Source organism: Oncorhynchus mykiss, chromosome 1, assembly GCF_013265735.2.
Source record: "Oncorhynchus mykiss isolate Arlee chromosome 1, USDA_OmykA_1.1, whole genome shotgun sequence".
Lineage (NCBI taxonomy): Eukaryota > Metazoa > Chordata > Actinopteri > Salmoniformes > Salmonidae > Oncorhynchus > Oncorhynchus mykiss.
In genome coordinates, this window is record NC_048565.1 from 50,364,657 (window position 1) to 50,375,479 (window position 10,823).

The window sequence follows — 10,823 nt, forward strand, 5'->3', positions numbered from 1 at the left end:
CACACACACACACACACACACACACACACACACATCGCGCCTCCCTGCTCCGTTATCAGCTACGCTAACAATGTGGGTCGACACACAAGTTAACTTCTCTATCTTAGTACATACATTTCACACGTTACTCTTACCTTCCATCAGTAACAGTTTATGGTATAAAGAATATACAGACAAGTGTTCATGTTTAATTTAAGTAACGTTTATTATACTTATCAATGTTATGGATGAGCGTGTTGTTTGTTTGGTTCCGTTCCTCTCTCTTCATCTCTGTAGCTTCCAGGTATGCTGGGATAAGGACCCGAGCTATGGTAATCGGACTGGCTTTGTAGTGCCTGTCCCGAATGGCTCGTTCATGTAAATGGACATATTGAAAGACACCTTTTCAGTAGTGATGTGATTTTGTAAATGGTATATTGTATCATGAGAAACGTGTTGTAATGTATATAATTCATTGTTTACCTGAGTGGAAAATTAAGGTAATTGCTTAATTAATTAGTGCTGGGTATGTTCTAATGGGAGGGATTCCCCTACAAAAGGAGCCTCTCTTTCAGTTCAAGGAGGGAGCCATTTTGGATTTAGCTGTTGATGGGGCAGCATTGTTTTGAGCTGTCCTTATACTTTGGATGGCAGTACTGTTTTTCTTCCTGATTCACTATGTAAATAAACACCTTTGCACAGAATAACTTTTGTGGCTCCGCCATCTTTTTATTTGATAGTTAGGTTTTTCAGTTTAGCCTTCTGGCCTACTCTATGTGACAGGTCCTTTTTTTTTTCTTAATTTTCTGCCTGACTGGTGTGCCCAAAGTAAACTGCCTGTTGCTCAGGCCCTGATACCGGGATATGCATATAATTGGTACAATTGGAAAGAAAACACTCTGAAGTTTGTATAAATGTTAAAACAATGCAGGAGACTATAACACAATAGTTATGGTAGGCGTTTACGTTCCTGAATTTGATATGTAGGAGACTAACAGATGAACTGTCAGTATACTCAGTTGAACTGTTGGCGTTAATAGTTGCCCTGCAGTGGGTGGAGGACGTACAACCTGTTAGCATTATAGTATGCTCAGATTCTCTGTCTCTATTGAATAGTTTATCATCTGGTAAATCTAATAGGATGGACCTACTATTGGAGGTATTAATGTTAGAATGAAGAATTGAGAGAATGGGTGTAGTAGTGAGATTCTGCTGGGTCCCAACACATTTGGGTGTGATCATTTAATTGATATTAATGTTCCACTGGGTAGAGCCGAGGCCAAATGTAAGATCAGAGCCATTTTGATACATGTATGGCAGAAGAGATGAGACTCTGATCCCAAGGGCCGGCATTTGTATGCCCTCCAAAGAAAGGTTTGTGGACCAAGATTCAAAGATCAGATTAGGAAGGAAGAGGTGGTGTTTGCTCGATTGCGCTTAGGACATTATACATTGAACTCGTCATCTGGTTGGCAAGCATGTGAATAGTTTCTGTGTGGTGTGTATGGTCGATGAAATTGTTTAGCATGTGTTGTTATTGTTATAAGTATGTTGAAGAGGGGGAAAGATTGAAGTGTAGGGTCATTGAGGTTGGGCGATGTTGGGGTGGGGGGGTTGGAATGGATTTGGGGGGTGGGGAGGGTCTAGTAGAAGTTAGTTTGGCTCTTTGTTATTTTCTCAGAATTACTGAGTTAGGTAGGAGGATTTAGAAATGTTGCAAACCTTGAGGTGGAGGAGTGGTCTAAGACACTGCATCTCAGACACTGCATTCCCTGGTTCAAATCCAGGCTGCATCACATCCGGCAGTGATTGGGAGTCCCTTAGGGTGGCGCACAATTGGCCCAGCGTCATTTGGGGTAGGCCGTCATTGTAAATAAGAATTTGTTCATAACTTTGTTGCCTAGTTATACATAAAGGTTAGATGTTAAGTTAACCACGCACTCCAGCACAGTAGGTGGCGGCATGCACCTTTAATGTTGGTTTGCAGACCACCGTTATGAAGACGACGACGTAAGGTCAACACAAACGTGCATTAGATGACGGGTATTTTTGAAATTTCACATAATACAAAACGTTCTTCTTTCGTATACTATTTAGTACACTAGTCTGGGTATTTGGACATACTATCTGTATGGGGGTAGTAGACGTTGGTCTATTATTAACTTGCCATCCTCCATCCTTTGGAAGGAAGCATATTAATGTGAATCATTAGCTTATCCTAAGCGGTATATGGTCTATTGGAAGTCTACTGAGCAGGCTAGATGAATATATGAATTTTAGTAAGTTAAGAGTTTGAGTTTAATTCAAAGTAGAGATAATCGGAAGCCAAGAAAATGACATCATTCTTGTAATGACATGCGTTGCAATTGACCCAATGTGCTCTGACTCAGTCCAAAATATCTGCTTTCTGAAAGCCAAGACCTCAAAGCATGTGTCAGGCTGACCACTATAATTTTCCAGGTCTTGTTTCAAGCCTTAAACTTCTCAATAAAGGACCATTGTTTTGGTATGTTGTAGATACAGTAAAACACTCTGATACATAGTTTTGATTGGCAATAGCCAGGAAGTGAAGTAGTGCCCTAGGAAAACAAAGGCAGTGTCATATCAAAGCATCTGACACAACTTACGGTTGTAATTGAATCAAGCATGCCATTAATATGGACAAGTTTTCCCCGATGAGATGAATAGGCAGAGATCTCCGAGAGAGAGAGCAGCACAACGGGTTGCAATCCCCTTTTAGAAGAGTACAAAGGCATGCTGTCCTATGCCCGTTGTGCTGCTCTCTCTCTCTGAGATCACTGATCAGTTTCCATGTGGGCTACAGCATATAATGTGTGTGACTCTAGGAGGGAGAGAGGGGGTTGAAGTCTGATGATAATATATCAATGATCTGTAGAGTATCTGAAGAGATGCACTATCTGAAAGGTTGTTGTTTATTATTATTTCCATGTAGATTGTTCATATTACACTATACTTTTTAATACGTCACTCACACTATTGTAGTGTAGCCTAACACTTTGCTTACATCCCTGTACTGCCGACCCGGATCGCCATCCCGAGTCTATAATGAGCGAGGGAAATACAATAAAAGAAAAAATATACTATCAAAAAAAGATGTCACGACATATGTTTTTATTACCTTATTACAAAAATACCAACTGCTTCCTGTGCTGGTGCCATATAACACAAACAGAGCTAATGGGGGTTAAATAGCTTTGCTGCAAAGCACACAGACATGTTAGTGTGTCAGTCCATTTCATTTCTGTTCAGGTCCTCTGTATGTCCAGAGCTGCATGGGGCAATGGAATTAGAAAGCACAGGGAATGACAATATAAACACCTCAACACTTGTACTGTAAGTCCTACAGTGTAGAACAAACTGAAGTGGAGTGTAAAAGCCATAGACAACCACGTTTTCAGCAACACATTGTGCCTCATTATGAATAATAATTGGCAAAAAGGGCCCACTTAGGGAGTGTTTCCATGACTCTTTCACATCGGTTGTTAACCTGAAAGTAAGTGTCGCCTGTGTGGATTAAACTGATATGCACTCACAGCTCGACCTTGATGAGGCGACCTTTAATAACCTTTCAGTTCATCATCTCTGTCCTCTCAACTTTGACCAAAAGGGGCACAGTTTGTTCATGTCTCTCCAGCAGATGGCTAGTCAGCGATCAGCATCTAGGCCTACATCATTTCAAATTTAAGGTAGTCCTCTTCCATCAATCCGGTGTCACAGTCAGTTCACTGTCAGTCATACAACATTGGGGATATAATTATCGTGCGTAGTATTAATGATAAAGTTAGAGTGGCTGTGAGTCAGTCGTTTGGGAGGACAGAAAGTTCACAATCCCAATCAAATGGCCCAGGATATGTTAGCCGCATGTTCCTTGGCCTTCATCCGCAGCACGGCGATGCTGGATGAGCGTCTCTCGAACTCAGGCTTGGCCTCGAACGGGTGTCCGTTGGGTGAGGGTGTGAGGAGGGAGTCAGCCGTGAAAAAGTTGTTGATGGAGACGTGTCCAAACTGGTTCTGCTGGTTGGGGAAGCCCACATACCCGTGGTCGGCTGCGGAGCGGGGGGAGTGGGAGTAGGAGGTTACACAGGGAGGAGATCCACGGGGGAGCATGCAGGAAGACACCATTGAGCCACTGGGAGCAGGGCTGGGCCACAGGTTGTTGGGGATCTGGGAAGGGAAATGATAGGTCATTTATCTGGTTATTGATTGACCTTTCTATTCTATCAGGAAAGTTGAATGATCTTGATTATGAATTGCTCCTGACGTTTTGAATATTCATAATCCAATTGTGTGTGTTATAAAGGTTTTCCATTTTCTTCTCATTAGTTCTATTAAGGAGAAATTTTCTTTGACAAAGTGTCATCTTTATGGATTTATCAGTCATTACATTTTAGACAACGATAAAATATGATATACCATTTCATCCAAATGTGTAACTTTAGAACAGGCTATTTCAGATGGGGCGGCAGTAACTTAGTGGTTAGAGCGTTGGGCCAGGAACTGAAAGGTTGCTGGATCGAATCCCCGTAGCTGACAAGGTAAAAATCTGTTGTTCTACCCCTGAACAAGGAAGTTAAACCTGTTAACGCTTCCCCGGTATGCCTTCATTGTATATAAGAATTTGTTCTCAACTGACTTGCTTAGTAAAATAAATGAAAAATAGCCTACAGTATAGAGCTTAGGCTACCAGACCAGATGTCAGAAATTGTATTCCTGATTCATTAGGAAAAATCACATCTTGAAGATTAGCATCTGCACCCATCCTTTCCCTTGCAACTACTGTAACATCCCTGCCAAATGTTGGTTTACAGACGCATCTAGAAACTTAATTGTGGTGGGGGTGAAGATTTTGCTATGGTTTGGTGGTCGTACGTAATGACGGTTTGTTTAGCGTTGCATGGGGATTTCATTTCATTTTCAACTGGTTACAATCAAAATTATTTCCATAAACATATGACATCAGAGAGCATATCAGATATGACCTCAATGATCTGTAAATATAGTCAAATTTTTGGAACAAACGCAATATTTTTAAACAGAACCAGACTCTGCTTTTTCATAGAAATGTCCATGTCCAACCCACAAAAATGCAATTTATGTTCCCCCCTAAAATATTTACAAGGAATAAATCATCAACTTTGAACTGAATTGAGTCATGGCCGTAAATCAAACAGTAAGATACATGGACATGCTTCAATCCCCCACTTAGCAACTGTACCATTGAATTAGAAATTAGAACACTAGAATGGGCATGAACCTTCTTATGATGGGATAAAGATCAGGGCCCTGTTGCATAAAATGTTACCCTTAAGGGTTTGACTGAAGGAATAATTTCCCCTTACCTAAGGGAATTGTTTAAGGGCATGGTATAGAGCCTCACAAATACTTTAGGTAAGGGCATATTTGAGGGGTTTTATGGTAGTTTAAAGGCACATATGGCAGAAGGAGTATCTGGTTACCGTGGAGATGGCCTGATTCACTGACTAAACATCTACAGTAGTCAAAGAGATCACTTTCATTTTGTGAGATAGCAAAATGGAACTTCTACAATCAAAAAGAACAACCAAATTGATTCAGGAGATAACAAACCACGTTTCTTGACATAGTTTTTTCTCCAACTTGTTTATATGACTTTCTAATACATCAAGCTAACTAGCCAGCTAGCTTTGTTGCCATATAATGTGCACTTTGCATTGTTTAGCTATGTAGCTAGCTGGTTAATGTTTTCCTTTTGTAACCAGAGCACCACAAAATGGTGTTTACATTGATACCCATACTGAATGAAGCGGGTAAGGGACCTCATGGGCACCCTTAACTTTATTTAAGGGGGAAATGTACCTTAAAAATGTTTGTGCAACTGACTTAAAGCTAAGGAAACTTTAAGGGAAAAGATAAGGGGAAAATCTACTTAAGGTGTTTTATGCAACCAGGCCCAGCCATTTTGGTCAGGGAGTTGGTCAATCATGGTTTGCCAGTGCTGTGATAAGTTATCTGTACTGTAGCTATCTAGGCAGACAGCTAGCTGTTAGCTAGCTAGGCATACAGTTTTAGAGGATTGATTTTATTAATTTTTCAAATTAACTGCCAATATGCCCGACATTCCAATCAAATAATACACTCAATCCGCAGCCATACATTGGTTGAAATCAGTTGATGATAGGACTTAGCCAAGTTGTAAATACATATAGTAGCACTCACAGCTTTCCAAGAAAACCAAGATGTTTACATTTATCGTCTGTTTAAATATATTTTAGAGGCTATATATAGACTACAGGAAATTGGTAGGCTATAAAACCTGTATAAATGTTTTTTATAATTATATGACAATATTTTAGGTTGACAATATTTATATTACAGAATTTCTGATATAGCCTATCACATGCCTTAGCCTACATGTATTTTCATGCATAAGTGAAATTACTGTAGGATTATGCCTCGGGTTTGGGTTTCCCCCTTGACCGATATGACTGCCATTTGCTTCATAACTTATTTTAAAGGGATGCGTTTTGGCAGTCCCTTGTGGCTTTACGTCTTATATTGGCTTTAAAGGAGCAATCTTTTGTTCAAACAATAAGTAAGCCGTTACCCCGCCACATATTTGGTAAATAGCGAGATGGGCCTGGAGAAATGTAACCGCTCTCAAATTCATGGGCTGAGCTATAAGGATGCAAGTACTGCCCTTGACCATGTTTTTAGGATGTACAGTGTTTGTTTACAATAACATAATTTACAAACAAAGGTGTAAAACAAGCTTATATTTTCGGTTCTGATGAGGTAAGACAATTGAACTAAGCTCATGAGGCATTCATAAGTTATATTATTTAAGAATCAATGGGTATATGTGTGTGTGTGTGTGTATATATATATATATATCACAATATGATATACCAAAAATGAATGTAGCAATCATTGCCCTTTTAAAAGCTCATACGCCTAAACTAGCCTCCACCCATTGACTGGATAAATAATTTTCAGAGAAATCTGAGATGCCATTCATTTCAATGGTTTGCCGAGATACATTCTAAATCAACTTTCAAAGTCTTATCTAAAATATGGTGCATAGCATACATCTTATTAACATAGGCCTATGTCAAGGATGCTCAATATATCAAGGTGCGGTGGCAAGCAAGAGCATTATCATTTGATTTAATATACTAAATGTGTAGGCTACTAACCTACCTAGGCTACACTTGAAAATACAAAAGAAAAGTTAGTGTGGCTAAATACGCATGATGGGCTCTAATTATTGTTAACAATTACCAAGTATTACACCAAAATCAAAATATTAATTCCATATGATAGAGAAGTTCAATTAGTCTAGCAAAAAAGTATTCAATAGTGGTAATTAAACCGTGTCTCTGGTAAAAGCGCAAACTTGCTTGTGAGTAGCTATCCGTCCTTGGCAACACTGATATGTCATATGTCGCTGCAAAATGACTTTTTGCCTGTTGAATCTGCCCATAACGTTCTCTTTTTCTCCACTTGGCTCTTCTGTTTTGAAACCACACCTAGAGGGAGAAATAGAGAAATATAATCAAACTTTTCCTAAACAGAACTGAGCATATGGGCCTAAATGTTATAAATGCTATAGTCTAGGCTAATTTGGCAACGTGGTGTAGGCTACCCTTATTTTTCGGCATGATATTGTCTGTAGACAATATTTGGTGACACAGGGCTAATAATTACCTGAGCACTCAGATACAATCCATTTTAAATAACGTGCGTACATTTGTGATTCACAGTATATCATGTATTACTATTTTTTTTAAATAGGAACTCAGTCCGAATTTAAATTTACTTTTGAAAGTTGTAATAGTAGAATGCAGTAGGTGCAATTTCCAAATTGGGTAGTGCATCACCAGTACCTCTTGTCATGTTAGTCATTGTATACATTGGAGAGCTTTTTATAACTTGTCAGAAATGTCCAGATCAACTAGCCGATGTCAGTGAACGCTTTTTATTTCGTTTTTTTAGCCTATAGTTATTGTTGTCATTTTTTAGTCTCTCAAATATCACATGAATGCACATTAGACATTGCAAAATATATAAAATTGCAATTAAATTAACTTTAAAACGGCAACATTTTCTTTGCACCTCATGACAAAAGGTTTAGAAATAAGCTTTAAATCTCCAACAACAAGAAGGTGTGAACTGTTTGTGTCATAAATAGTGCTTGTAACCATAGAAATAGACCTGGCGCGTGTGCAGGGGTGGGCGCAGGATGTTCCCCAATGCTGTGGAAAGGTTTTGGAACCCCTGGTCTAGAGATTAACTGGATGAAAGTGAGAGAGAAGTAGACCTACCTGCACTCTGGCCTCGGTTAGCTCCGTTCTCATCGCCAGCTGTTCTCTCACATAAACATCTGGGTAATGAGTTTTCTGAAACACCTTCTCCAACTCCTCCAGCTGTGCGCTCGTGAACGTCGTCCTGTGCCGCCTCTTCTTACTGCTCGATACGTTACTGTCACACTTGTCACTGATTTCGTACAAATCCGTTTTCTCCTGACCTGCCATTACCGGCGAGTCCCTCAGATTGCAACAGTTGTCTATCGACCTCCCGAGGTCCACGTGCAAGGTATCTTCTTCAGTTTTGGGGACACCATAATTCGCTACAGGAAAGAAATAGACAAGTATTATTATTAATATGATACATCAATGTTTCTATAATTTATTAGTATAAATAAATAAACTACAACATAGTTTAAAATAGTGTTATTTTAGATAACAGGGCTATTCATAAATTCAGCTACTTTAAAAAGGTTTTATTTTCCTTTTATGTTCCCAATAACACGTTAGCAGAATCTTTCAATCTTGCAACAATACTGGTATATATGCTGGCTGCCAGATGCTACATTATAAGGTAATCTTTGCACAACAGGCAAGTGACAGACCTATAAAGAATATTGACAACTCTATTTAATGTAAGAGATGTTGTATAAGCCCATTTGTTCTCTAACTATAAGCAGTTAATGTAAACACATTTGCACGTTAGCATTTCAGTTTTGATGACGGTTGATATTGTTAATATTATTATTGACAAAGCCAGAAACACATATTTTCAAAACCACACTTTCTAGGATATTCATAATCTTATGACATTTAAAATATGACCACAACTGCCTATTGCTCTTTCAAGGTATTCCTAATCTAAAGATATATAAAAAAAACTAAATTGCCTCAATCCAATAGCTTTCTGGCATTCAAACAGTTTTTTTGGACAGCACTAAGAATGACATAACACATAAAAAAATGACGTTTGAGATATGGCACATACATTTCGTTTCACAGGCACAGTACTATTTGGATGCTAAAATAACATGCGTAAAATAACCTAATACATATTTGCTTCAATAACATTTGGGTAACGCTTTTAGCTTGCAGGTATAGCCTTTACAAATCTCATCAATAACACATCCAGCATACACATTTCTCCGGCAGTTGAAAAATATATTTGGTAACGCTTTACGCACGGACAGTGAAAAGGGGCCAGTAACTAACCGTTTTGTTCTCCACACGGTGAGGACCGCTCCATTCGCGTGTTGTGCTCGGTGGTCTGTAGCCCGAAAGCCTGCACACACTTGGGCGAGGATTTGCTGTAGTACTGTACACTGTCCAAACTCTCCATAACTTGGTCCAACCCGCTGCCAGAGCCCATGTAATAGTCGCTGCTCTTAATCGCTTGACACTTCAATGCGAATTTATCGTTCACGTATTCCATCATCATCTTCTTCTTCCTCAGATCCCGTCGCTCAAATTAATCTTGTCAACTGACCAAATAGAATTACTGTTGACGTTCGACAAAATGGAGCATCTATATAGGTTACCCTGGTAAGACAATTATTCGCCAAAGCCGTTAGTTTGTCTAGTCTTAAAGGCACTAGCTATGGTCCCTTTATAAAGGGAGGGAGAGGGGGTTCATTGAAGAAGCCTCCCTACATTTGAATATGAAGCAGTTAATTATAACTCCTCCCACAATCCAAACCAGACACACATTAAGGGATTCTCGACCCTAGAAAGGATTTAAAATCAAACAATGACATTGAATGTAATTTACAACACGTTTAGATACCCCAAATAAAGAGAGGTAACCTAATGATTTATCTAGCCTACTGCAAATTGAGACATGGCTAATTTAAACGGAAGATTGTCTTCTACACTCACTTGGCAATTCAAGTTTCTGGTTGAAATCGGCCTATTGCTGTAATAATCGGAAGAACTACTTTCATGACAATATATTTAGGAAAATATAAATCCACAGTATAACGACTTATGGAGATATTTAAAACATCTACAACTTTTTGGACTTCAAAACGATGCTTTTAAATGCAATAAGGTTCTCTAAAATGATGAATTCTAGGCCAATACAAAGTGTTGGTGGCTTTTTAGATAAATTATAGGCATAGCAATTAAGACGGATTTATGTGTGTGCTTTGAAAGACAGTTCTCCACTGTGTGCAAAATTGTGCTAATTCAGTGCTAATACAGTAGCATATATATACCATATATATACTAATAATCATCATCATCTGCATTATTATTATTATTATTGGTGTTGTTATTAGTAATAATAATAATTATAAACGTTTCCCTCGTTTGGCATTTTCGTTGTTACGTTTCAGCACATTTGTTGCAGTTAGAGCTCTAGGGGCGCTATTTCATTTTTGGATAAAAAACGTTCCCGTTTTAAGCGCGATATTTTGTCACGAAAAGATGCTCGACTATGCATATTCTTGACAGTTTTGGAAAGAAAACACTCTGAAGTTTCAGAATCTGCAAAGATTTTGTCTGTAAGTGCCCCAGAACTCATTCTACAGGCGAAACCAAGAT

At 38.8% G+C, this 10,823-nt stretch overlaps 1 protein-coding gene across 2 annotated transcripts; it reads right to left on the reverse strand.

Moving 5' to 3' along the window:
- Nucleotides 1-2,909: 2,909 nt before the first annotated feature.
- On the reverse strand, nucleotides 2,910-9,875 carry LOC110524445 (ALX homeobox protein 1-like). Of its 2 annotated transcripts, XM_021604086.2 has the most exons (4): nucleotides 9,495-9,875; nucleotides 8,301-8,605; nucleotides 7,377-7,505; nucleotides 2,918-4,164 (listed from the first exon to the last, which is right to left on the reverse strand). In XM_021604086.2, exons 1-4 carry the CDS (start codon nucleotides 9,718-9,720, stop codon nucleotides 3,835-3,837), a joined length of 990 nt encoding a protein of 329 aa, XP_021459761.1. In that variant the 5' UTR covers nucleotides 9,721-9,875; the 3' UTR covers nucleotides 2,918-3,834. The 2 variants fall into 2 exon arrangements, with proteins under 2 accessions (XP_036835328.1, XP_021459761.1); XM_036979433.1 differs by lacking the exon at nucleotides 7,377-7,505 and having other exon boundaries at nucleotides 2,910-4,164.
- Nucleotides 9,876-10,823: the final 948 nt, after the last annotated feature.

What these genes read in the sequence shown, in the direction of transcription:
- LOC110524445 (XM_021604086.2), bottom strand. Translation starts at nt 9,720, where the DNA reads ATGATGATGGAATACGTGAACGATAAATTCGCATTGAAGTGTCAAGCG. An exon ending in ACCGTGTGGAGAACAAAACG is followed by an intron (nt 8,606 to 9,494) that starts GTTAGTTACTGG and finishes TCTTTCCTGTAG; the next exon opens with CGAATTATGGTGTCCCCAAA. An exon ending in TAACCGAGGCCAGAGTGCAG is followed by an intron (nt 7,506 to 8,300) that starts GTAGGTCTACTT and finishes TTCTCCCTCTAG; the next exon opens with GTGTGGTTTCAAAACAGAAG.